The sequence below is a fragment of the Leucopleurus acutus genome (genome assembly GCF_964270905.1).
Source record: "Leucopleurus acutus genome assembly, chromosome: 2".
NCBI classification, from domain to species: Eukaryota; Metazoa; Chordata; class Mammalia; order Artiodactyla; family Delphinidae; genus Leucopleurus; species Leucopleurus acutus.
The window spans coordinates 159,116,216-159,144,214 of record NC_139143.1 but is presented as its reverse complement, the minus strand read 5'-3'; the positions used below and the strand labels follow the sequence as shown (position 1 = coordinate 159,144,214).

The window sequence follows — 27,999 nt, the reverse complement described above, 5'->3', positions numbered from 1 at the left end:
ATGTGCTCCCAGCTCTGGTTCCTGACGGACCGGCGCATCCGCGAGGACTACCCTCAGGTGCAGATCTTGCGCGCCCTGAGGCAGCGCTGCTCCGAGCAGGACGTGCGCTTCCGGGCGGTGCTCATGGACCAGATCGCCGTCACCATCGTCGGCGGCAACCTCGGTGAGCTAGGCGGGCCCGGGAGGGCAGGGAGCGCTCCGGGATCTCCGAGAGCCAGCGGGTGGGCGCGCGCACCGGGCCCCCCCCCCCCCCGGGCCAAATCTCCTTCCGGGCCTCCAAACCTGCCGCTCTCCCCTGAGAGACCTCTTTGGGTTAGAGAAAGCCCCTAACCTTGAGAGCTTCTTTGACCACCAGCATCTGCCCTGAGGCCAAGATTTGAGAACAGGATTTAATTCACTTAGGAGACTTAGTTTGGAAGAAACTCAAATTCACCTGAAGCCTCCTGGAGGTCCGAAGAAAATCAAGCTAACCCCAAATTAGCCAATTGTGCTCTCATTGATACGCTGTCAGTTTAGATTTATAGAAGCCAGCACTAAATTTACAAAATTGCCATTAGGATGAATGTTTTTAAAAGTTTTCCAAGAGTGTCTAAGCATCATTAATGCGCTACATAGAATATTATTCCCAAGCTAGGAACCTGCAGATGGGGAGAAATCTGAGAAAGATTGGAGTCACCTCTTGAGGGTAAAGTGGGAGAGAAGACCTTTGATGGGTTTTCTTTAAACTCATCCTCCTCCCTGAAAGTACTGAATTCCGATTCCAGAAAAGCTAAGATTTCAGGTACAGACCATTCTGGCCTCACCGATTTCTCCACTGCTGTGTCCAAGAGATTTTTTTGGGTAAGACATGGTTATCATCTGTGACCATGACCTCAAGAGGTTACGTATGTTTTTAGATATTCTTAATTATCCCAACACAGACAGTCTCTGACTTAGGAATCCTGCCTTAGGAACCTCCCCCTGGCCTGCAGTTTTGAGTCTCTCCAGCCTCCAGTCTGGAGGTATCCAGTCACTTCAGGGGGCCCAGGACTCAAGGGGCTTTGGGCCCAGTGAGAGTGCTTCTTGGAATACCATTCATATTATTTCAATCATGCCTGGTTAAATTAACTCACAATTTGTTGCTTTTCTTTGGCAGGGGAAAGGGGTTCCAAATTCTGAACAGGCTCCTTCGAAATGAGATTTTGAATATGACCTGTTTCTAAGTAGAACATATCTGTCCCGGATGTTTCATCTATAAATTTATCTAAACCCTTCATAAGTAATATCAGATTGTATAGTCTGTTGGAGAAATATACTACAGACATCAGGTATCATACATTTAGTCTAAAACAATGGCTGTCAGCCATAAAGGGCACCATCTCTCTAGTCTTGATTTGCTAAAACTCTCAGTTAGTTAATATAGAACTAATTCTCGGACAGAGAATCAGTAGAATTGGATTCTTATTACAACTTTGCTGCTAATGAGTATCTTGGCTTTGCCTTGGCCGAGTCACTTTATGTCTTTGAATCTCAGGTTTCTCATTTATAAAACTAAGGGTTAGGGTTCCTCCAGCTCTAAAATTCTGCATCAGTACCATACTTAAATGGAATAATCTGTTATATTTTACTGATCTAAATCTCGTATATACATCTTTCCACACCAAGAGTTTGCTCTTTATTTATTTATTTTACAGCCTATAAATATGCCTTTATTGAGATACAGGCACATCATTCCACATCACGTTCCTTTTTGTAGACCCATCATGCATTCTGTGAAGGAGGACAGAAATGCTGTTTGTTTTGTATCTAAAACCCCATGTTAAAGAATCAGTCATAGGAAAAGAAAAAATTAAATTCTAATGCTGCAGGAAACATTTCACCCCTTTCGTTTAGTGTCTTAAAATTTTTCTGGAATTCATGTGTGAATGTATCTCAATCTATTCAGAAACAAGGAGTTACTTCTTTTTAAACTACATAGTTATTTACCTAGTCGATGGAGAAACTGAAGACAGGGATTTTTGGAAGCAGTTTTCATTTTTTTGCTAATTCAGAGATTGCCCCACACAAATCACAACACATAAAACAAACCTATTAGATCACTGTTTCTGCTGTCCAAAGCAGTCAAAAGATTTATTTGGTGCATGGGGGGATTAATTAAACATAAGGAAGTGAAGTCCATGAGAAGACTGAGCTCGTTTGCTTTGTTCAGGGCTGTGACAGTGTCTAAATAGTGCCTCACACCTTAATAGGCACTGAAGAAATATTTTTGAATGAATAAATATATGCAGTCTACTTCCCAGTTTCTTCTAGAGTCAACTGTAGAAAACTGTTGGTAATTTGCTGAGCCAAAGTAGTCCTCCGAAATAAACTCTAGAACTTACTAGCTTCGAAATAGAGAAAGAGTTACAATGATATCGTTGTTATTTCCCATTTGAGAATTATTGTGAGAGCTGGGAAGGAGTTTGGGATCACCCATTCTGACCCCTTCATTTTACAAATGAAAAACCTGGTGCTCAAAAAAACGAAGTGACTTGCTCAGTGCCATCCAGCTAGTTGGCAGCAAACTGAAGTTTAAAAACCTGATCTCCTAATTCCCAGCCAGTGATAATGGAATAAGTATGCCTTAGGACATCAGATGTGGAACTGAACTGAATTATATTAAATTGAGGCTAGACAGTGACGTTGCAAAGTAATGTGATAGTTTAGGAAGTTAAGGTACCACCTTTACTCAGGCTCCTTTCTGTTCTTTCTTGAGATTCGTGTGGGAGTAGATGAAGGGGTCAGTTTGGGACAGGTATGGGCAGTGACTCTACCAGTTTCTTAAATTCATTGCCAGTCTTCCCTCATGGAGGCTAGTGGGAACTCAAATACAGAGATGAGAATTTCAGGTTATATCTGAAATAGGATTCAGACAAGAGGTTAAAAGTTGGGGATTTAAAAATTGCAGTTATTTTAAACTAGATAATACAAGTAAGCTGAAGAAGCTGTGCAAATGTAAGGTTTTATGGTTATTCTTTTTAACCCAGTGGTCTGCCCTACTCAGCATAGATTTGGGTGGGGGAGACTACTGGGAAGAGTGAATGACCTTCAGATGACTGAAGCAATCCTGCAGAAAACACTTTCCCTTCACCTTCCTGCTGGATGTAGCATTATGAGAATCCTATCCATTGCCATTTCCTTCTTAGAAACCACAAGTTCTTCATTCATTCAACACATATCTGTTAATTTTTCTCAATCCTGAGGATAAGGTGGTGGTGAACGCGGCACCAAAATGCACATAGTAATATTCAAAGCAAAATTCATGGAGTGTTTATCATGTGCCAGGCGTAGGTCTAGGTTCTTTTTACACGTTAATCTGATAAGCGTCAGTCAGGGTGTCTGGGCACATAGTGCTGGCTGGCAGTTGGGACCAACACTCAGTAATTCTGGGCTCAGCACTTTCTGTTTCCTCTCTTCCACTCCACCCTATGCTTCAGCCTATACTGACCTCTCTGCCCCTTGCACTGAAATTGCCTCTGCCTGAGATGCCTGTCTGGTCCAGCTCCCTCCCCCACGGGGAACTTGTATTCACCCTGCATATCCAGCTCAAGTCACTCTTCTCTATACAGTCTGTCTTGACTCCTTACCCAGCCCCCAGGAATCTCTCTCTGCTATCTGCTGCCAAACAACATTGTGCAGACCTTCAAAGGTAGCATTCATCATGTTTTACTGTAATTTATCTATTTACAAAGTTTATCTTGGGCTTCCCTGGTGGTGCAGTGGTTGAGAGTCCGCCTGCCGATGCAGGGGACACGGGTTCGTGCCCCGGTCCAGGAAGATCCTACATGCTGCGGAGCGCCTGGGCCCGTGAGCCATGGCCGCTGAGCCTGTGCATCCGGATCCTGTGCTCCGCAACGGGAGAGGCCACAACAGTGAAAGGCCCGTGTACCACAAAAAAAGAAAAAAAGTTTATCTTCTCTCACCCCCTAAATGACTGGGTATTCCTCAAATATATGCTCTGGAACAGGTACATAGTAGGCCTTCAGTTGATGTTTGTTGGATGACTGAGTGAAGTGCCTTAAAGGCTAATTCAGGTATGTGAGATGTACTGTAATTAGCTGCTGTGTCTGGGAGATCATGATTGGATGCATAACTGTTTTTGTGACGAGCACATTTACTTATTTGAGGGCAGAGTCACTGGTGCAAATCAAGTTTTTTGACCACCCAAAGGTCTTTACAATTAGCTGTCTCAAGAAAAAAGTATAGTCCCAAACTCAGGGACAGATACGAACACAGAAGAAATGAACCTGCCCTGGAAATGAGGATGTGTTGCAGTTCGGCTTCTAGAAGCAGGGTGATTCAGCATTCTTCCCTTACTTTCAGAGCTAAAACCTTGGTGGCCGTATGGCAGTTTCTAGGTCAGGTTCTTTACGTTAAGGTGTTCTGGACTACTTTCACTTTGTTCTTTGTAGTGACCAGGTGAGTAATATTTTAAAAGTTTGGGTAGGGGGAAATCCTAAGTAAACTTGAATGAGGAAATGGTCTTATCGCAGCCTTCCAAAAGACAACAGGGGCCTCACAGAGAAAGGATGGACTCCCATTACTGTGCAAGAAGACACTAGCAGAAAAGGGTACCATGCTCACCTTTGTGCACAAAGGTTGATCTTTAACCTCAGTCCCTGCTAAAGGCCTGTGCCTGACACCCTGTAATCCAAAGAAACCACCATCCAGCACTAGTGGAAAGGTCAGTAGGTGAAAGCACCAACCATGTAATGTTTCCAAACATGTGAGTGCTGAATGGATACGCTTTACCCCATGGGTCCACATTTATAACTCTGGGCTGACCTCAAGGGCTGAGGATGGGTTGAAGTGTTGATGTTTCTAACAGCTGTTTTTAGGGACAGCTCATGAACTGTGTTGGAAAACGTTCTAGAACCAATAGATTGGGATCCTTAGTGGATCTCAAAGCCCTGCTTTATAGGTTTCTGAACCACCTGTTGTTGCTACCATACACCTCCACCAAATTTGTTAGGCTTGCCTGGTGGAAGGGACACAGCCATCATCAGAGAGGTCCACGTCATCTCCATCCATCCATACTTCCTTGTCATCCCCCTTATTAGCAGAGAGTCCATGGACATCCAGGTACACCACTGCTAGCCTCACATCACTCCACCCACTCCTCCAGTAGGTAGGTGGGTCACCTTACCCACTTCCTGGAGAGACTTCACCTTATTAGGGCTTTATATTATTTTAATACAAAACTCCAACAAGATCTGAAATTCTCAATCTAGTTCTACTTGTTCCTTCGCTATTAAAAAGTAATTCAAGGGGCTTCCCTGGTGGCGCAGTTATCGAGAATCTTCCTGCCAATGCAGGGGACACGGGTTCGAGCCCTGGTCTGGGAAGATCCCACATGCCGCGGAGCAACGAGGCCCGTGAGCCACAACTACTGAGCCTGCGCGTCTGGAGCTTGTGCTCCGCAACAAGAGAGGCCGAGATAGTGAGAGGCCCCGCGCACCGCGATGAAGAGTGGCCCCTGCTTGCCACAACTAGAGAAAGCCCTCGCACAGAAACAAAGACCCAACACAGCCAAAAATAAATAAATAAATATTTTTTTAAAAAAAGTAATTCAAGACTCCTGCTATGAGGAAATGATACATTTAAGTTACTTTGCACTGCGGAATGAACGGGAATAATGGTTCTTCATTCCTCATTCCTGTAACTCTGTTATTAATACTTAAATATCTTTTATGTGTCAGTTAATCTTCACAACAATCCTATTCATTCCTTTACTTCATTCCACAAATATCAATTGGGTGCCCACTCTGTGCCAGGCCAGGCACTGTGCTAGGTGCTGGAGATATAACAGAGTAAGAACAGACACAGTCTCCCTCATTATAATGATTTCATTCATTCCTTTGCTCAACAATATCTGTTGACTGCCTAGTATGTGAGGGGTGTTGATCTAGGCACCAGAACAAAACAGGCAGAAATCCCTGCCTCTGAAGGAGATTACCTTCTAGATGGGGAGATAGAATACAAACAGGTTAAAACACATTAGTATTTGGTGAAAAGAGCTAAGGAGGAAAAAAGTAAGGAAGGGAAAAGGAGGAAAAAGTAGCACATTTCTGGGGGCAGAAAAAGGGATTGTAATTTTAGATAGGGTGGCTGGAGTGGTCCTCACCCAGAACATGATGTTTAAGTAAAGACCTGAAGGAGATGAGGATGCAAGCTGTTTGGATATCTGGGAGTAGAGTGGTTCAGGCAAGAGGGAACAACAAGGAAACCAGTGTGGCCAAAGCAGAGAGTTAATGAGCATTAGGAGAGGTGGTCAGAGAGGTGGGGTGGGGGGAGCCAATGTATAGGGCCTTGTGGGTCATGGGGGGAGCCAATGTATAGGGCCTTGTGGGTCATGGAAGGACATTGTATTTTACTCTGGAATGAGCTGGGAATCTACTGAAGAGTTTTGAACAGAGGGGTGACATGACCTGCCCTATGTTCACAGGGTCATCCTGGCCACAGTGTTGAGAATAGACTGATGACAGCAAGGGCAGAAGCAGAGACATGGCTTAGGAGTTTCTTGCTGCAGTTCAGGTAACAGATGATGGATGATGGTTGTTGGACTAGAATGATTTCAGGGGAGGAGGTGAAAAGTGACTGGATTTTTGGATATATTTTGAAGACAGAGTTGTCAGAATGTGCCTACTGGATCAGACATTGGATGTGTAGACATTGGACTGATCAAGGAGGACTCCAAAGTTTGTCCTGAGCAGCTGCAAGAATAAAGTTTGCCATTTACTCATATGGAAAGCGTGTGAGAGGAGTAGGTTTGGTCAGGTGATGAGGATCAGGTCTCAGTCTAAGGTACCCATTAAACATCCAAATGGAAATGGCAAGTAGGTAGTTGATCATATCAACTTGGGATTCAGGGGAAAGCCCTGGCCTGAAGATATCAAAAGTAGGAGCATCTCCATACACCTATCATGGGAGTGACTGTCGACAGAAAAGAGGTCCAAGGACTGAGCTCTGGGGCACTCCACTGTTTAGTGGTTGGGAAGAGCGGGAGGAACCAGCAAAGAATCCTAAGTAAAAGAAATAAACCCTGGAGAGTGTAGCATCCTGGAAACCGAGTGGAGAATGTGTTTAAAGAAGGAAGACATGATGAGACTGTTTCAGCTATTGCTGGTAAATCAAATTAAGATGAGGACTGAGAACTGAACATTGGATGTAGAATGTGGACTTAGCATTAGTGACTCTGATAAGAGCAGTTTCAATGAAGTAATGGAAAACAGGGAATATACACACTGCCTTAAGAGTTTTGTTATAAAGAGAAAGTGAAAAATGGGTTGATAACTTGCTACGGACTGAATTGTATTCTCCCAAAATTCATACGTTGAAGCCGTAACCCCCAATGTGATGGTATTTGGAGGTGGGGCCTTTGGAAGGTCATTAGGTTTAGCTGAGGTCATGAGGGTGGTACCCTCATGAATGGTATTAGTGCCTTTATAAGAAGAGATGAGAGAACTTGACACCCCTCTCTCCCTCTCTCCCTCTCTCCCTCTCTCCCTCTCTCCCTCTCTCCCTCTCTCCCTCTCTCCCTCTCTCCCTCTCTCCCTCTCTCCCTCTCTCCCTCTCTCCCTCTCCCTCTCCCTCCCTCCCTCTCCTTGCCATGTGAGGATATAGCAAGAAGGCTGCTGTCTGCAAGCCAGGAACAGAACCCAATAATGCTGGCACCCCAATATCAGACTTCTAGTCCCCATAACTGTGAGAAACAAATGTCTGTTGTTTAAGCCACCAAACCTATAGTATTTTGTAATAGCAGCCTGAGCTAAGATATTGCTCAAAGATGGATTTGAGAGGATTTTCTTAAAGAAGGGAGAAATAACAGAATATTGCATGCTGGTGTGAATGATCCAATAGAGAGAGAGAAATTGGTGATGTAGGAGAGAGAGGTGACTTGCTGGAGCAGTGCCTTACGTGACTGAGAGGAATTGGGATCTAGTGCCTATTTCGAGGAGTTGACCTAAGCCAGGAACAAGGACACTTCAGCCATTATAATAGAGAAGGTCACCTATTGGCACAGGTGCAGGTGGGTAGATGTGATATTGGGAAGTTATAGAGAAGTTCTTTTCTGATAGCTTCAGTTTTTCTCCCTAAAATAGGAAGAGTGAGAATGAGGAGGAGGGAGGAAGAAGTGAAGATCTGAAGCAAGAAAACAAAGTGTGCAATAGATGTCCGGTGTTGAGGGAGAGTGAATGGACTAGGGAAACAGTGCTTAGCAGGCAGCAACAAGGATGCCCTTGAGATCAGTCAGCAGGTTTGTGTATTTTTTCTTCAGACATGCTCCACTGCACAGGAGGGCACATGAAGTAGGCAGAGTTGGATCAGTCTAACTGGGGTTGTGGTTTAGCCAAGCAAGAAATGGATGCAAGGATTTGTGGATATATGTTGTGGTGCTTGACTATGGAAATGAAATAGCGTATGAAGGGAGTGAGGGACAGTGAAAAGATGGGGAATCCATGCATGGTAGTTCCAGGTGGTGTCAAAGTGTGGCTGGAGTTGGGGTACTATAGAGTGAGCTGGAAAGATAGGAGACGGTGTTTGGAGATGGGAGTTATGATCACTGCATAAAGTCTAGAATGTAACTGGTACTGGTGGCTGGGGTGGGATGGTGGACAAGATCGTTGGAGGAAAGGAGGTCAAGAAACAGAGGCCTGGGAATTGGAAGAATTCTTCATGGGGATATTGAAATCACCAATATCTGTGACAGCACAGGAGAGTCAGTGAGTCTGGAGCTAGAGCTTCAAGGACAGGGGAGTGACTGGGGTCTTTAGATGACCTGCACAAGTGGGGAGATGTGTGGTGTTGTCAGATGAGAGGCAAGTTGGGTGTTTTAGGAGGAGAGAAGGATGCTGGTCAAGCTGCGATGAGAGTAGGAAGGAGCACGTCTCTCCTACCTCTAGGCCCAGTAACCCCAGGTGAGAGGGAGAGAAAACCCGCCACAGCTTGGGAGGGCTGGTGGGGAAGCAGAGTCAGGGTTCAGTTAGACTCAGAAAAAGAAGGGGAAGGGAACAGTTGCTGAAAAGTTCAAGGATAGGAGATTTGCTGCCCATTGAGTCCCATTGATTGAGTCCCCGAGGGCACTGGGGAGATGGGCAGGAGTGGAAGGTGGGAGTAGAAAAGGCAGTGTCAGGGACTTCCCTGGTGGTCCAGTAGTTAAGAATCTGCCTTCCAATGCAGGGGACGTAGGTTCAATCCTTGGTCAGGGAACTAAGATCCCACATGCCTTGGGGCAACTGAGCCCGTGCACTGCAATGAAGTGAAGATCCAGAGCAGCCAAAATGTGAAAGAAAGAGAGAGAGAGAGAGAGAGAGAGAAAAGAAAGAAAGAAAAGGCAATGTCAGAGCCAGGTGGGGTTCAGAGTCCAGGGAAGTGACACGGCCTTGGAGACTGGACTCTTGAGAGCCTGATAGGAAAGGAGAAAAGGGCCTGATGAGATTTATCTTCGTGGCTGCGAGGAAGCATTGTGTTGGTGAGGTGTGGGAGAGAGGAAGGTTTTCAAGTTCTTCCATTTTACAGAAGAGGAAACTGAGACCCAGGGACATTTTCTGTGTCTTGCCAAGCTGTTAAATGACAGCGCAGAACTAAATCAAGTCTCTGACTTGGAGGCCAGGACTTTATCTACTTTGCCATAATTGCCTTTCATCTCATGTGTCCTCAACTTCTTGAAAGGCCTTTGCAAATACGTTTGCCCTGAGCTGTCGCAGAACTCAGTGCTTATGTGTTGCCATGCCTTTACCATCGACTTGTTTCTGAAGGGTAGACATTATGCATTTATTAGTTTTACACATTTCTTCTGTGCCCAGAAGCTCTACAAGTCAACATCTCCTTTCTGAAACTTTCCTTGATTCTCAGAAATAATCACCTAACTGTTCCCTCCTCCTTCGCTGTCACTGTACCCTGATATATATGCCTGCTAGAGCAGTTCTCACGTTGCATTAGAGCCTCCCCACCCCCTGCCCAAACCAGACTGATAACTCTTCTTAATACCCAGGTGCTCTGCATAGAGCATCAGTGGCATTAGTTACAGTTGTCTGTTTTCTTCTTAAATTCCAGGGATATTGTTTGTTACACTCACACCTCAACCCCTATGCCCAGCCTTTTAGACAGTGCCTGTCAGAGGCCCTCCCATGTCCCTTTTGCTCTTACCATTTGATGGCATTGTGTCCATCCTCCCCTCTTGCCCTACACTGCCGCCGCCACCGGTCTAACCATCAGCACCTGAATCTCTGCCTGAGGGCTTTCTCTGGTCACAGAAGCTCACTTTGCCCACACATGCATGGCAAGCCGGAAGGACCAGGGAATTAATACCACACCCCTCGATCAGCTCTCAACCAAAGACAGGGTTGGTATATGAATATTATAAATTGCTAGCTTCCTCGCCCCTTGGGTGGGGTAACCAAGGAGTGTGCACTAAACCGTTTCTTATTGTCGCCCGGCAAGATTAAGCCCTGGGTGCCAAGGTGATCACTCACTTCATAACACACCTTTTATTTGCAGCATTGCCTTCTCTACTTCCCCCTCCAGTGTTTCCTGAAATTGCCACCGTGATAATAGACCTCTTGCACTTCAGTCCTTATCTCCAGCAGTCCTTCTGGGGAAACCCAAACTAACACTGGGCTTGGCCCAAAGTAGGTGCTCAATAAATCTTCACTGAATGAATGCATGGAACAATAAATATGTGTTGAGTGACTGAATGAATTAAAATTATGTTGATATATTTCTCTGTAAGGAGACGATAAGCTCCTGGTATGCAGAGATCACCTGGCTCATCTTTGTGTTCCTGCTTCAGAGTATGTCTGATTCATCTCAACAGTTCAGTGAAGGTTGAATTGAATTAAATGACCTCAAATTAGCAGTTGGTGGAAAGAGAAGGTGGCCACATCATGACTGTGGGTCTTAATGAGGTAGAGGTGAGATGTCTCTGGGCATTGTAACAAAGACCTTTAAAAGGGAAAGAGGAGTGGCATAGCATCTACTCCGTAACAATAAAAGTAACTGCCTTATGAGAAAATGCTGTGGGGTAGGGTAGAAAGAGACCAGAGAAAAACTGGAGAGTGATTGAGCTGAGCCACATCACGTTTGGGATGACACATCTCCCTCCTAACACAACACAGTCATGTGCAGCACTTAATGGATTATTATCCGCTTATGTTATTTATAGTGTTGATTCATTTTTAACAACTCTCAGAGCTTCACTACCAGCCATGGTTACATGATCCTGCCCAAATGTAATGGTCCCAAAAGCAGCTGAAAGTGAGGTCCTTGCTTGCTCTCCTGCTACAGTGTCCTGCTATTTTCTTATTTCTGCCACTTGCTTTGTACATGAAGGGTTTTTGTGGGGTTTTTTCCTAGCGTACAAGAAGCTTGCTTTTTAGTTGTGAAGCCAGGGATGCATATGTGTGTACATGAATGAGTGTTGTGTGCCCACTGGTCTGGACCCACTGTACATCAGTTCTGTGTAAATGCAAAGACTTTGACAGTCAGATCTAGTGCAGGGATGTATATACAAGATGTTTTCTTTTTTTAATTGAAGCGTAGTTGATTTACAATGTCGTGCTGATTTCTGCTGTACGGCAAAGTGACTCAGTTATACATATATATACATTCTTTTTTTATATTCTTTTCCATTATGGTTTATCCCAGGATACTGAATACAGTTCCCTGTGCTATATAGTAGGACCTTGTTGTTTATTTACTCTAAATGTAATAGTTTGCATCTGCTAACCCCAAACTCCCAGTCCATCCCTCTCCCTCCCTCCCTCCCCCTTGGCAACCACAAGTCTGTTCTCTATGTTGTTTTGTTTTTTTTTTAACAAGATGCCTTTAATTTAAATGCAATAATACATATGAATGTTCTTGGCAAAGTTCCTCAAACACAGTAGATGATCAGTAAAAATGTTAGGCAAATTCAGATCTGGATGACTGCACCTTTTATTTTCCATGCTTCTTCCCTGTATTGGTATGAATGATTGAGAATGGGTTTTAATTCTTAGAGCTCTACTTTCCAGTAATGACTTGTTTCTTTCTAAAGCTATTTCTCTGTATTATTAAGCGCATTTCTTTGCTGTTGTACATATAAATGCAAAAGTCTAGTTTTGTAGAATTAATTTAATCCAATATATAGGTTAGAAAAAAAACAGGCTCAGTTCTTTGGAAAAGTTACTCATTTTTCCGTCTTGTTTTTAATACATTAAAATATTTCCAAATATAAATAATAGAGTCAAAAACATAATTACCCATAAAAGTATATTATTCTTTTTAGAAGTAATATGGAGAAAATATTGTGGTTTCAAAAAGTTGATTTAGACTAGGTTGGCTATTGGTCATTATACTAACTAGTTTGGGGACTGATCTTTTTCACGATCTTATTGACCTGTTGGGGGACATAGTGATCATTTTAGTTTTTAAAAAAAAGTGGTTTGAGGCTAAATAGTAAATCTCAATCCCAGTCTCGCAATCTGGGAGATCCCCAAATATCCCAGAAGTAACTCAGCTCCTTTCCCCCCACCTTGCTTCCCAGGTCAAGGTGATGCCTGAGGGCACTAGGGCACTCAGTCACGTGAAATCCCTTGTTATTGAGGGCACGAGCCCCTCATTGTTCAGGGCTTTCCTTCCGTTGCTGGCAGCCAAGCAGAGCCCTGCCCTCCTGGAGGTCCTGCATCAGCACTTCATTCCCTTGGTTTAAGGCCCATAGATTGCAGTGGGAACATTAAGGATCCCAGGAAAGGTGACACATTAAGCTCCATCCTTTCCCAAGAGGAGATATCAATGGGGAGAGGGAGAGAGATCGCTAAGTGGTTAAAGGCTTCAGAATTCACTGACAGGTTTGCCAAGTGCCAGCCTTAAAGCCAAACTGTGCTTGGCCGTGGCTCTGTGGAATTGCTCTTCCTGCTAAAGGATGCCACGGTGAGCAGCAGACTCTTGTCTCCTACTTCTAGAAATGGTGATTTAGACAACGTGCAAACAGCAAAGAAAATGGGCATGAACATGGGACAAGTGACGTTGCCCCTTAGCAAGGATGCTGGAGCTGGGTCAATGGGCAGAGAAGTAACTGGTTGTGCATATGTTTTCCCTAAACACGTCACGTCCCTCTCTGCACAGAGCCGGACGGCCAGCACAGTCAGAGACCAGACCTGTCTAACTGCTTGGGAGAGGCTTTTCAGCTCCACGTTAACCCATTCCATTCTTCATTTATTAAAGGCTTCAGTTGGAATGAGCCAGGCCCAAAGATTTACCTTTGGAGAAGAGAGATGAAATCCTGGTAAGACTTCCTAGGTGTACGTGAATCTGCTTATCGAGGCTGAGCTGTCTCTCTCCACTTGTGGTTGGTATTTCCAGAAATGACTGAATTCTTTTCTTCCCATTTAGAAGTTTTACCGTTTGTCTGTGGTCTCATGTTGAGATTTAAAACCCAGACGTTTCTGCTGCTTCTCATCTCTCTAGGTCACTTTTCTGTTGCAAAGCCATTTTTTCTCATCAGGTGGTACAAATCTCCATACAGTGTCCTACCTTGCTCAGTAGAGTGTCTGTGCGATAATAATGCCAGTGCCTTGCATATCTATAGCGTTTTGTGGTTCTCAAAGCATTTTTGTATATATTATCTCATTATGTAATGTTGTTCTGGGCTGTTGCTTTTCCCCTCAGTGTTCTGTATTTTACTTGCCATTTTCACCAACTTGAATACTTTTCTTTCTTCTACCAGTTTTGAGGATATTATTCAGGGTTTACTCTTTTCCCCCTTTCATATTATTTTCCCCAGGGGCGCTAAGTGGCAAAGGAAAAAGCATGTATAAATGATACTGTTTTCTGATGGCAAAGTAAAGATAACCTGAATGCTCTTTACAAATCATGCCTGAGAATTATATTCCATTTCCTCAGGTTCACACTATCAGCAGAAGTACTAAAAACAATTCAACTTCATGATTGTGCTTACTCTCTTTTTTTTAAATTGGTGAAACATCTAGAATGAGAGGAAACTGTGCAAGTTAGATCCATGTAGTAGTTTTGTGGTTTTGGTTTTTCTGTTTGCTTGCTTTCGTTTTGTTTTGCTTAGAGTTTTTATATTGATATTATTCATCCCACAATAGAGGAATAGTAACTTCCTTAGTACCTTTTGTTTTCTTGGAGTTATATGGTTGTAAACTTTTATCACTTATGAAAGCGAAGGTGCTTTAGGTTAAAGCCTAAAAGATGGTTCTCAAACTGTGTTTAAAATGTTTTCTGTAGAGCGTTTTAGAGACTCCTTTAAGGTTCACTAAGGCAGACCAAGTAGTCCCCTGAACTCACTTCTCATCGCCCTATCCAGTCTATTTCCTGTCTCCATCATTCCATCCCCAGATGCTGGGTGCACCGGAGATGCCTACGTAACTACTTAGAGTAATGCAAACCGTAGGATATCAGGGTTGAAAGAGATCAAGCAGTTTGCTGTGAACTTATTAACTTTTGCATTCCTTCTGTGCCATCCTCGGATGACTCATGAGCCTCACTCAGCCCATTCCATCCTAAGGCAGAGGAAAAGTATCCCTTTTGTTGAGCCCAAATCTATCTCCATGTAGCTTCTGTATAATTAAACAAACACTGAGTGCCTATCATGCAACAGATACTGTTCTAGGCGCTGGGGATACAGAAGTGAACAGTCAGACAAAATAATGCTCTTTTGGATAGCTCCTCAGCTGTACCTCCTGAGGTCATAGAAGACAAGCCAAATAATTCTTCTGCATGGAGCCGCACAGATAATTGAAGACTGCACTCCTGTTCCTCTGAGTCTTCACTACAAGCTAATACTACCAGTTCATCCAGTATCATACAGGTTTAAGTCCTTTGGCTATATAGACCAATTGTTTTGTGATGCATTCTAGTTTTTCTTAATATTGAATTGAGTTTTAGTATATTGATTTTTTTAAAGTTTTTTGTTATCAAGGTAATACACAGTTGGAGATATTTTGGAAAATACTGATAAGTATAAATAGAAAATCATCTATAGTCCCATTACCCACTGTTAAAATGTTGGTATATTTCCTTCTAGCGTTTTCTAACTTGTACTGATAATTTTGTATCCTGTTTTTTTTACCTAACATTGACATTTTTACATTCATTATATTCGTAATATTCCAGATGACTTTTAAAGATGAAGTCATAAGAGTGGTAAAGATACCATAGTGACCTTTACTGCATTCCTTGTCATTAAGTCTCCAGCCTCCTAAGCCACTACATTTTGAGTAACACTAGCCCTACATGGAAGGAGGGTGCTGGACTGCATTATCTCCTATGGATTCTTCTAACTTGGATTATTCTTGATATGCTGCTCTTCCCCCCACCCGGCCCCACCCTGTTCATTCTTTTGTGTTTCCTCAATGTCATGCTCTGCCCATGTGTTTGGAGTATAGGGTGGACGGTAGCTTCTCATTACAACAGGATATCCAAGTGCCGTTTTCAAGGCTATCTTCCTGCTAGGTTCAGTCTTGAGGAGTCTGTTGGAACCAGTGCTTCTGGTGGGACTAGATGATGGCCAGCCCAGAGCTCATTTTCTTCCTTTGATTGCAGGCCTGCAGCTGAACCAGAAGGCGCTCACCACTTTCCCAGACGTGGTGCTCGTCCGGGTGCCCACACCCTCAGTGCAGTCGGACAGTGACATCACCGTCCTGCGACACCTGGAGAAGTTGGGCTGCCGCTTAGTCAACCGCCCACAGAGCATTCTAAACTGCATCAACAAATTCTGGACATTCCAGGAGCTGGCTGGACATGGGGTCCCCATGCCGGACACCTTCTCCTATGGTGAGCGTCCTTAAAATAGGATTGAGACTTGTCTTTCCAAATAGCCTGCATCCCTATGTTCTCTCTCCCCAGAAGCCCTCTGGCATCCTTGTTGGTTTTCAAGGCGAATCTGTTCATCTTAGATGATTCAACATCTTGAGTCTTTATCATAGTCATTCCCTCTGTCTGAAATGTCTTTGCTTCTTTCTCTCTGCAGCTCATTCATTAAATATGTAGCTGGTACACACTGTGTGCCAACTACCACAATAGGCTCTAGGCTCTAGCAACAAGTAAGAGAGTCCTACCCTCAGGGCACTCCCAGTTCATCAGAGGCAGTTTCAGTGCAGTGCCAGGATAAGAGTTAGCGCAAGGTGGTATGGGAATACACAGGAGAGCTCCTAATTTAGTTTAGTAGGTGATGAGGAAAGAAGGCTTCCCAAAAGAGAGAACGTCTAAACTAGCTGAAGTTATCCAGCTAAAGCAAGGGGGACAGGGGAGCAGTCTAAGAAGAAAGCAGAATATAGAAAGACCTAGAGGCAAGAGAGAGCATGACCAGTTGGTGGTATTTTGAGTAGTTTGTGGAACGTCAAGGAGATAGGGTTGAGATATAAGGCTAGAAAGATAAGAAGTCACCATATACAGTACATGAAAGAGATCAGGGGTAATCCTGAGACTAACAGGAAGTTATTGGAGGGCTTTAAGCAAGGAAATGGCCTGATCAGAGTTCAGAATGTCACTTTGGCTACACTGTGGAGAAGGAATTGGACCAGGGGCAAAGTAGAGACAGGATATGTACTGGTAGGCTTTATAAACAATGCAAATGAGCAATGATAGTCTAAACTAAGGTGGCCATAGTAAGAATGAAGATAAGTGAACAGATTCAGGACTTAGGAAGGAGACAGAAATACTAGGACATGATGATTGAGTGGCTGTGAGGAGCATGGAGAGGAATCAAGAGTGACTCTGGTTTCTGGTTTGGGCAACCAGATGTGAAAGCAAACACTCACTGAGACTAGAACCATGGGAGAGGAGAAACAGATTGGTGGGTAGGGCAAGGCATTGTCGGAAGAGGTTATTATAGTTTGGGACACATTCTGTTTGAGGTGTCTGTAGTATATAAAAGTAAAACTATTCAGTAGGCAGCAGACGAATGGATCTGGAGCTCCTGAGAGAGGTGTAGACTAAGGAAGTGGATTTGGAAACTTCCATTATGTTAAGTGAAGTCACAAGAATGGATGAGATTACTCAGGGAGAAGATGTAGAATGAAGAGAGGCCTGAGCTGTAGACCTAAAATGGTTCAAATGGTAACTTTTACGTTATGTATATTTTACCACAATAAAATAACAAGATTTAATAAAAGAGGGTTCGAGAGGGAATCCTTTAGGGAATAGGAAAAGGAAGAAGGACCTATGCAAGAGGCCAAGTAAGAGCACCTGGAGAGGTGAGAACAGAAGGAAGAGAGATGACAGAAGCCAATGGAAAGAACATCCCAAGAAGGATGGTGTCATTAAAAGGGGTGTTTAATTCTGAGAGGATGCATAACATACTCATGGAGATGTGTGTTGGATTTAGCAACAGGGAGTTCAATGAATACAGCTTCAGTTCAGCCATAGGGAGAAAAGCCAACTTGTCAAGGATGAGGAATTGAATGGGAAGTGAGGAAACTGAAACCCTTTGAGTAGCTTGATTGTAAAGATACAAGGTTGTAGTTAAGAGATGATGCAGGGTGAAGGAATGGGTTTTATTTGTTTAAGATGGGAGATTACTGAGCATGTTTAAAATGCTGCTGGAATTCTGAACTGAGAGGTTGAAGATACAGCAGAGAGGGGACACTTAATGGTGCAAGATCCCTGAGGAGGTGAGAGGGAAAGGGGTCCGAGGCACAGGTGCGGGGATGGCCTCAGATAAGCAGGACCCCTCTTGCACTGTATTATAAGGGAAGGACAAAAGGATGGCTAGAAAGGAGTTATATTTATCAGTGGGTGTCAGGAAGCTGGGAGTTCTCTTCTTATAAAATGTCCTCATTGTAAAGATGCCCCTGATTATCTACACAGCCTCTTCATGCTGCTTTATTTTTTTTTAATCATTAGCACTTTTGTGACAGGTCTTATTAGTATCCCAGAGTATTTTGCTTTGCAAAAAATTGATGAACTGGGCTTCCCTGGTGACGCAGTGGTTGAGAGTCCGCCTGCCGATGCAGGGGATGCGGGTTCGTGCCCCGGTCCGGGAAGATCCCACATGCCGCAGAGCGGCTGGGCCCGTGAGCCATGGCCGCTGAGCCTGCGTGTCTGGAGCCTGTGCTCCGCAATGGGAGAGGCCACAACAGTGAGAGGCCCGCGTACTGCAAAAAAAAAAAAAAAATTGATGAACTACGGTATCACCTGTGGTAGGTAGAATAATGGTCCCCCAAAGATTAATATTCATATTTTTTAAATGAAGGCTTAAAGGAGTGTAGTGGAGCCAATTCGGGCTTTCAAGTCATGCCTTACCTTTGGGTGAGAAATATCCCAGGCTTGGTTTCTTTGGGTATTGGTTTTCTACTGCAGTACAACAATCTACTGAAAACTTAGCAGCTTAAACAACACCCATTTATCATCTCACAGTTTCTGGAGGTCTGAAGTCCAGCCACAGCATAGCTGGACTCTTTGCTTAGGTCTCGCCAGGCTGAAATCAAGGGGCAGCTGGGCTGGGACCACATCTGAGGTCTGGGGTCTTCCAGGCTTACTGTTGGCATTCAGTTCCTTGTAGTTGTAGGACTGAGGTTCCCACTTACTTGCTGGCTGTCAACTGAGGGCCATTCTCAGCTCTTAGAGGCTGCCTGTTGGCCCTGTCACATGGACTTCTCTCCAACATGGCAGTTCGCTCCCTCAAGCCCAGCAGGAGAGTTTCTCTGATGCTTCACCTTCTTTTACAGGGCTCTCCTGATTAGGTCAGGTCCACCAAGAATCACCTCCCTTTTGATTAACTCAAAGTCAACTGATTATTAGCCTAATTGCAGGAATGCTATCCCAGGATAGTCACTTGTCCCCCCTACACTCAGGAGAGGGGGTTATACAGAGCACGTACACCAGCGGGTAGGAATCTTGGGGGCCTTCTTAGAATTCTGCCTACCACAGCCAAGGTAAGGGAAGAATCCCTGCCCTGCCTGCGGGGTTGTCATGGCGATTGCGTGAACCGGAGCGCGTGAAGCCGCTGCCAGGTGGCAGCGCGTGATAATGCTGCTTTCCTGATCTCTCTGTTCCCACCTTTTGTGTGGCACTTGCACAGGGCATGTCTGTCTGATGGAATGGGTTCACGTTGCCTTAAGCAGAGGGATGTGAGGCCTCCAGAGAATTCCCCCAGAGCCCTGGAGCATCAGCCTCACCTTCACTGACTTTTGCTTTTCTTGACAGGTGGGCATGAAGACTTCTCAAAAATGATCGATGAAGCCGAGCCGCTGGGCTACCCAGTCGTGGTGAAGAGCACGCGCGGACACCGGGGTCAGTGCCTCTTCCCGGGCTTCTGTTTGGGCCTCCTCTCTGCTCGGAGGAGACGGAGCTCCCCCTTGCGGAGCTTGTGGTGTAGTCCCTACTTCTGTCCCCTCCTCGCTGTCCGCACTGTCCTTGCTTTGTCCAGACCCTTCCCAGCCCTTCCCTGGACTCTGGCAGCAGACTCCTGACTTGATTCTGACTGGTTTCCCTAACTTCACTGCCAGGGCATCCTCTATTCGTTGGGGGGAGCAATTTCTCTGAAACAAAGATCTCTTCTTGTCACTCCCTTTCTGAAAAACCCTCCCAAGAACTGGTGTTGCCTATTAGATACTGTTTATATTCCTCACCGTGGCACTGAAGGCCCTGGACGAACAGCATCCATCTTCCTTTGCAACTTTCTCTAGCCACGTGACCCCTCCGTAATCCATTCCAGACTAGACCGTGTATTCTGCTGTTTTTAAACCTCTGCTCTCTTCCCTTTGCTGGGAACGCCATCTTCCTCTGCCCTCTAGTGAGCTTCTGCTCGGGCTTTAAGGCCAGCTCCACGTCATTTCTTCTCTGTCCACATCCCTGGTCTCCTTCCCTCTCTTCCAGACAAAATTAATTGCCCTTCCCTTTGTGTTTCCGAAGCACTTCATCCATGCCGCTAGCATAGTACTACGGCTTATGACAGTTATAGATTTATGTGCCTTTTCCCCTTTTTGACTGTGAGCTGCTAGGGGGTGGGAACCAGGTCCTGCCCATCTCTGTCTCCAAGACCTACTACAGTGCTCAAGACATAGTAGTTGAAGAGGACGTGTGCGGCAGAAAGCCATCCCCCTCCCTTGTGGTATGAGAGCGAGTACCTCCTGATGATACCCAGATGGCATCCTTAACTGCTCAGGGCATCTGGAATGAGAGGAGGTACCCTAATGGACATGGAATGAGCAGTTCCCATGAACTTGACACACTCACTGCTCTCATCTCCATTGTGTAGAGAGTAGAGAAGTAGCACTTCAGGGCGATGGCTGGTGAATGCCTGTCTGAGCCAAACGGAGGGAGGGGCCCACTCTGCCCTGAGTCAGGGAAGGCTTCGGTGGAAGAAAAGGAGACTTAAGTTGGAATGTGGAGTTTGAACTGGATGAGCAACATACAGAAACAGGTGTGGGCAAAGCAACCTGGGAAAGGAAAGGGGTCCTGCTAAGAAGTGAGAGAAATGAGTTTGGGTGGCGGGATGGGGCTCCGAGTATGAGTCACATGTACTACGGTGCAAAAATGCAATGTCTCAACTAGTTTTTATTGTGGTAAAACATACATAAAATAAAACTCAGCTAATCTTTATTGAGTGCCCACAAAGTGCCAAGGAGATACAGAAAGGAACAGAACAAAAATTCCTGCCCTCCAGGAGCTCACATTGTAGGAGGGAAAGACAGACAATAAACAAATTAAATAGAAGATATAGTATTTTTAGATATTTTTAAAATTGAGATATAATTCACAAAACAAAAATGTACCATTTTAAATTATATAATTCAGAGGATTTTAGTATCTTCACTCTTCCGCACAACCATTACACTATCTCATTCCATAACATTTCCATCACCCCAAAAAGAAACCCTGTACTTGTTAAAGGTCAGTCCCAAGGGCCCCTCCCCTAGTCCCTGGCAACCACTAATCTGTTTTCTGTTTCTATGGCTTTGCCTCTTTTGGACATTTCATATCAGTGGAACCATACAATATGTGGCCTTTTGTGTGGGTTTCTCTGACTTAGCGTAATGTTTGCAAGGATCATCATGTTGCAGCATGGATCTGTTTTTTATCTCTTTTTATGACTCAGTAATATTCTATTGTATGGATATGCCACATTTTGTTTATCTGTTCATCTGGTGATGGACATTTGGGTTGCTTTACTTTGTGGCTATTATAAATAATGCTGCTATGAACATTCATGTACAAGTTTTTGTGTGAACATATGTTTTCTTTTCTCTTGGGTATACACCTAAGAGTAGAATTGCAGGGTCGTATGGTAACTCTGTGTTTAACTTCAGGGGAGTTGCCAAACTGTTTTCCACAGCAGTTATGCCATTTTACATTCCCACCAGCAATGTATGAAGTTCCAATTTCTTCACATACTAAACAAAACTTTTATATTGGGTATATTAATTTGCCTCGACAAATTATGCAAATGGTCACCATACCTCCACCATAAAAACAAGCCACAAGCCACAATGCGTGTTTTCCAAGCATTAGTAATGTGTGGGCCCACTTTATATATTTATTTTTAAAGTCTTTTTTAAACTTGAAGTATAATTGACATGCAAACATTATATTAGCTTCAGGTGTACAACATAGTGATTCGATATTTGTCTATATTGCAAAATGATCACAATAGGTCTAGTTAACATCTGTCACCATACATAGTTACATAATTTTTTTCTCTTATTATGAAAACTTTTAAGATTTATTTTCTTGGCAACTTTTAAATGTGTAATTTGTTTTTATTATAGCCATCCTACTGGGTGTAATGTGGTATATTATTATGGTTTTGATTTGTAGTTCCCTAATGACTAACATTGAACATCTTTTCATATTATTGGCCATTTGTATATCTTCTTTGAAGGAATGACTATTCAAATCCTTTGCCCATTTTCCAGTTGGCTTATTGGTCTTTTATTGACTTTTTTACAGCGCTTTATATATTGTGGCTACTACTGTCTTATCAGATACATAATTTGAGCATGATGTTTTCCCACTCTGTAGGTCGTGTTTTCACTTTTTTGATAGTATTCTTTGATACACAAAAGTTTTAATGAAGTTCAATTTATCTATTTTTTCCTTTGGTTACTTGTATTTTTGATGTCATTTTGTGCTTGCCTAATCCAAGGTCACACAGATTTACACCTATCTCTCCTCCTAAGAGTTTTACAGTTTTAGCCGTTACATTTGGGTCTTTGAGCCATTTTGAATTAATTTTTGTATATGGTGTGATGAAGGTCCAACTTCATCCTTTTGCCTGTGGATATCCAGTTTTCCCAGTATTATTTGTTGAAGAGACTGTTGGTTCCCCACTGAATGCTCTTGGAACTCTTGCCAAAAATCAAAAATTGACCATCTGTATGAGAGTTTATTCTGGGCTCTCAATTCTATTCCATTCATCTATATGTCTATCCTTATGCCAGGCCACACTATCTTGTTACTGTAACTTGGTAGAAAGTTTTGAAATTGGGAAATACAAGTCCTCCAACTTTGTCCTTCTTTCTCAAGATTGCATTGGCTATTTGGGGTCCCTTGCATTTACACATGAATTTTAGGATCATCATATCGATTTCTGCAAAACAGGAAGTTGGAATTTTGGAGGGGATTGCACTGAGTTTGTAGATCAATTTGAGGAGTGTTGCCATCTTAACAATATTAATCTTCCAATTTCTGAACATGGAATGTCTTTGCATTTATTTCAATCTTTAAGTTCTTGCAAATATTTTGTAGTTTTCAGTGTATAAGTCTTGAGCTTCTTTGGTTAAATGTATTCCTAAGTTTTTTTATTCCTTTTGATACTATCGTAAATGGAATTGTGATCTTAATTTTATTTTCAGATTGGTCGTTGCTAGTGTAGCACACACATCTTAGGGAAAATGGATAGGGAGTAAACAAAGTCACAGCAGTTGTTAGGCTCTAGTATATGGAAATAAATCTAAAGAAGGCAGTGGACTCATGCAGGCTATGCCTTTGAGAAAGTTACTAATCTTGTGGACCTTTATTTTCCTCTTCTGTAAAACAAAAATAACTATCCTTGTCCTAATGGCTTCATAGAGCTAGTATGAAGTGTAAGAGAAATAATTTTTAAAAAAAAATAAAGTGTGTGGCACACAGTAGATGATTAACTAATCTTAGTGCCCTTCCCCCTGCCCAGTTTTTTTCCTCCTTGCTTTCAAACTGTAGCTCCTTTATTAACTGCAGACTAAGCCCCATATTAGAACCTCTGTGCCAGGAACCAAGGAACAAAGTCCATATTTTTAGCCCCCATCTCTGCTGAAAATCCTACCTATGTCCAGAGAATCCCCAGTGCCTATCATTGAATCCCAGCCATCTGCTGCCAGATGCCAGATCTCCTGGTGCCAGATGTCCAATGATTGAGACATGTTTTGGAGGTTACTTTTTGGTCTTATATTGCCACTAGGGGCTGATACCCATCCCTCTTTTTATTAAGACTTCAGAAATGTCCCACTCTTTTTAAGGTGGTGACACATATCTTAGGAAAACCATCTCTTTTTTCCATGTTTGCGAACAAGGAGAATCAGGGTATGGTATGCTTATGTCAGGTTTACAGAGCAAACCTGTCAGGGCCCCCTGCTCATATCTGTTAGCTAATATGCAAATGGAAAAGCAGATGCCAAATAATTGCAAAAGCATAAGTGATTCAAGCAGAAAATACGGAATTTGGAGTCAGGAAGGAATGCTTTTCCCAGAGATCAATAGAAGTACGGATCATTCCTTTCAGAATTAAACGGGTACAGCCAAATAATAAGTGTCTTATGTTTAAAAGGATGAAGCACATCTGGCAGTGGCTCCCTCTTTGAACCCCCATAGTATTTTGCACAGACCTCTCCTGATGCTATATCAGGCTGTGTCATTATCTTTTGTGGGTCTCTCTCCATCTTGACTGGGAATTCCTCTAAAGTATGTTCAGTTAGTTATGTTCTGTAAGCATTGATTGACACTTGCTTTGTGCATCGAGCCTAGTGTGAGGTGTGAGGATTTAGAAAAAAAAGTGAGTGAGACATGGACTCTACCAAATCAGCATCCTGGGGTGATAGGCGGTGCTGACTGTTTCTGGAACCGAATTGACTAGATCCCTAGGAAGTTATTTTGGCCTCTTCTGGGCATTTCTGGAATACATTTCGATTTCATTTTGAAAAAAGAGTTGTGAAAGGAGAGGGACCTGAGTAAAACCCAGAAAAAAATGAGGTTCGACGGCCATTTGATAAGACGCAAGAGTCGATTCAGAGAAATTGAAGGGGCCACAGTGAGGCGAGTTGGGAAAGAATGGATGACTCTGGACCTGGAGGTGGGATGGCAAGGACTGCGCTCAGAGGCTTCTCTAACTACTTCTCTTGCTCTTTGTCTTTCCTCTTAAAGGAAAAGCTGTTTTTCTCGCAAGAGATAAACACCACCTCTCAGACATCTGCCATGTGATCCGCCACGATGTGCCCTACCTGTTCCAGAAGTACGTGAAGGAGTCCCACGGAAAGGATATCCGGGTAGTGGTAGTAGGTGGCCAGGTGATAGGCTCTATGCTTCGCTGCTCCACAGACGGACGGATGCAGAGCAACTGCTCTCTCGGTGAGACACGAAAGCTCAGTCGGACTGTTGGTCAGGGGAGGCCACCAGGGTTTTTCATTAGGATGTTTGCACCCAGCCAGTGAATGTGTCTCAATCCCTCCTATCTGGTCAGACCGTCTGCAAGGCGCCAGGATCACAGAGAGGAATTAGAAACAAGCTCTTTCCCTTAGCAGCAAGCAGTCCAGGAGGGTGGCAGGTGGGTGTAAGTGCCATGACGGAGGTCAGGCCAGGGAGGTCAGGACGCTGAGATTTGAACCCTGTCCTGTAGGTGTTAGGACTTGGCAGTCAGTTTTAAACAAGGGAGTGACATGAGGATTGGTGTTTGAGAAAAACTGACATCTGGGAAGAGGATGGATTGAAGGCATGAGAGGGAGGCGGGGAGTTGAGTTTGGAAGCTGTGGCAATAGCTCAGGCAAGAAGTAAGGAGAGTCTCAACTGAGGCAATGGGGAACTCCCTGGCAATCCAGTGGTTAAGACTCCGCGCTTTCACTGCTGAGGGCTCAGGTTCGATTCCTGGTCCAGGAACTCCAGCAAGCCATGTGGTGCAGCCAAAAATAATAATTAAAAAAAAAAAAGAAACTGAAAAGTAAGGCTATGGCTGGAGACATAGCATATTCTGCTTTTCCATTGTAATTGAAGATTGTGTTTCTTTTGAAAATTGTGTTTTTCTTATATGTTTGACGTTATTAGAAAGCTGCAGTTTATGTCTGGGTCAAATGCATAACCTCATCCCATTAACCTATTGATAAAGCTTGTTTTCAGTTTTGGTGCATGGAGATGGTCCCGGGGGAATGGGAATGTTCATCTTCATCACAGAAATCTATTGTCAGCCTCATGAGTGGAATTTGTATGTTGGTAATGTGAAAGAGTACCCAGTCGTTATTTCCTAGATCGCCAGATGAGTATACCAAGTCTGGTGACTAATGAAGAGGCTGAAACACCAATCTGGTCCTTCTTCCTGAGTGTGAGTGAGCAGCCTCCCCACGTGGACTCCAGGGTAGAGGCTGACAGTGTAGCGATTAATGAGAGCCCTTGCCCTTGGGCAGCTTATGGTCCAGTAAAGGAGAAGACGCATAAACAGATCATCGTAAGGTACTGTGACTAAAGCGCTGTGATAGAAGCAAATGCTAGGCTCAGGTTGACACAGTGCTAAGTACCTAATATATTATCTCATTTAATTTTCATGACAATCCCATGTCTTACCACAGTATTGAACCTTATGTATTATCAGTTTGTCTTTTTCAGTCAGCTCACAAAATCCATTCTTTGGGGACTTCCCTGGTGGTCCAGTGGTTAGGACTCTGCACTTCCACTGCCGGGGCCCTAGGTTCGATCCCTGGTCAGGGAACTAAGATCCCACAAGCCATACGGCCAAAAGAAAAAACAAACAAAAAAATCCATTCTTTAACTAGAAACTACACTGTTTTGTAATTTATCCATATTCCTGTTTTTGATGAGCTGTTTTAAAGCTGTTCAGTAGCCTTTTCCTCACACCATATAATAGATGGTGGAGGGGCAGAGTTAAGGTAAAGCCATTAGTTCCTGAGAATACAAGTGTTAAGTCTTTGCAAAGAGACTGAAGGAAGACAATTAAATCTGAGGTCTTAGCTTTTTAACAAGTAAGGGCAATCAGACTCTCTCTGACCTCGGTATGAGATTTTTGTCTCACAGGCCTCTCTCTTCTTAGAAAATAATAATTTTGTTTCTTCTAATTTCTAAAAGGAATTCATTCTCAATGTAGAAAATACAGCAAAGTCAAATGGAAAACGATATTTGTCATTAATCCCGCCATCTAGAGACAACCAATGTTAACATTTTGGTGTCGTTTCTGATGATGTTTTTTTGCATAATTATGGTCATACTGTACAGCCTTCAATCCTTTTAAGTATTTTCCCGTGTGATCACGAACTCTATCATTTTTAGTAATGGGTGTAAACTATGCTGCTTTCCTCTTCTGTGAGCTAATTAGATTATAATTTTTCATTTACTCATCAACAAATATCGAGTGCCTACTATGTACCCGTATTTTGACTTTCCAGTATTTTAAGTGACGGCCATCAGCATCTTTGTGCATAAGCTTTTTTTCCCGATATGTAAGATTATTTCCTTCGTGGAGGGATGACTGGGTCAGAGGATAGAAACATTTTTTAAACTCTAGGAAGGAAACAATCATTACTTTCTCAAAGGGTGTCCTGATTTCCATCCGGACCTTTTGTTGGTAATAAAAATGCCCATCTTGCTGCCCTCCCCCAACATCCCTCACCTCTCTTCCTTGAAGGGTCATTTGTCCAGTCAGTGCCTGGTGTTGTTGCCAAAATTCGGCCTCCGTACACTGGGGCCAGACTAAATCTCAGAGACAGAGTTTTGGTGAAGTATCATGGAAAGGAATAGCTTTATTGCTTTGCCAGGCAAAGGGGGCCACAGTGGGCTAATGCCCACAGGACTGTGTGTCCTGCCCTGGAGGGGGTAGTGAGGAGTCTTATAGTGTTCAAGGAGCAGGGCGTGATCAGCTCGTGGACATTCTTCTGATTGGCTGGTGGTGAGGTAATGGGCTCTCAGCATCATCAACCTTCTGGTTCCAACCGGTCTGGGGTCTCCGTGCTTGTGGGCAGCATACATTTAACTTCTTCCACCTGCTGGGGGTTTCAGTATCTGCAAAACAGCTCACAGGATGTGGCTCAGAATATTAACTGCAGTCCTTGAGGAAGAGCTAAAGGTCCTTGACTTTGTTTAATGGCTAAAGTATTATTATCTTATCTTGCTTGACTGTTTTCCTTTCTTTCCGCATTTTCTCACTTCTCTGATTAAATTTATTCTTTGACTGAAGTTTTTCTACGACAAAGGGCAGGCAGAGGATATGGGTAGGGGTCTCTTCTGGGAAGGCCTTATACGGTCCTGCTCGGTTACAGTGTCACCATTACATCACTGCACTTTCCCCACAGGTGGCGTGGGTGTCATGTGCCCACTGACAGAACAAGGCAAGCAGCTGGCTATCCAGGTGTCCAACATCCTGGGCATGGACTTCTGTGGCATCGACCTCCTCATCATGGACGATGGCTCCTTTATGGTGTGCGAAGCAAATGCCAACGTGGGTTTCCTAGCCTTCGACCAGGCCTGCAACTTAGATGTGGGCGGGATCATTGCAGACTACACCATGTCCTTGCTGCCCAACAGGCAGACCGGGAAGATGGCTGTCCTCCCAGGACTGTCTAGTCCCAGGGAGAAGAAAGAGCCAGACAGCTGTGCTTCAGCTCAGGGAGTCACAGAGAGCGTCTATGCCATCAACAGCGGGTCTACCTCTAGCGAGAGCGAGCCTGAACTGGGAGAGATCCGGGGATCCTCAGCAAGCACAGCGGGGGGCCCGGCCCCCATGCTGCCCGACCCTGGCTACAACATTAACGCCAGGATTGCTTCAGAATTAAAACTTCAGTGAGT

At 43.8% G+C, this 27,999-nt stretch overlaps 1 protein-coding gene across 1 annotated transcript; it reads left to right on the top strand.

Moving 5' to 3' along the window:
• RIMKLA (ribosomal modification protein rimK like family member A) lies at nucleotides 1-27,997 on the top strand (the record flags this gene model as incomplete). Its single annotated transcript, XM_082865643.1, has 5 exons — nucleotides 1-163; nucleotides 15,565-15,795; nucleotides 19,168-19,254; nucleotides 24,361-24,564; nucleotides 27,507-27,997. The coding sequence occupies 5 exons, from the start codon at nucleotides 1-3 to the stop codon at nucleotides 27,995-27,997; spliced, it is 1,176 nt and encodes a 391-aa protein (XP_082721769.1).
• Between the last annotated feature and the right edge of the window lie 2 nt (nucleotides 27,998-27,999).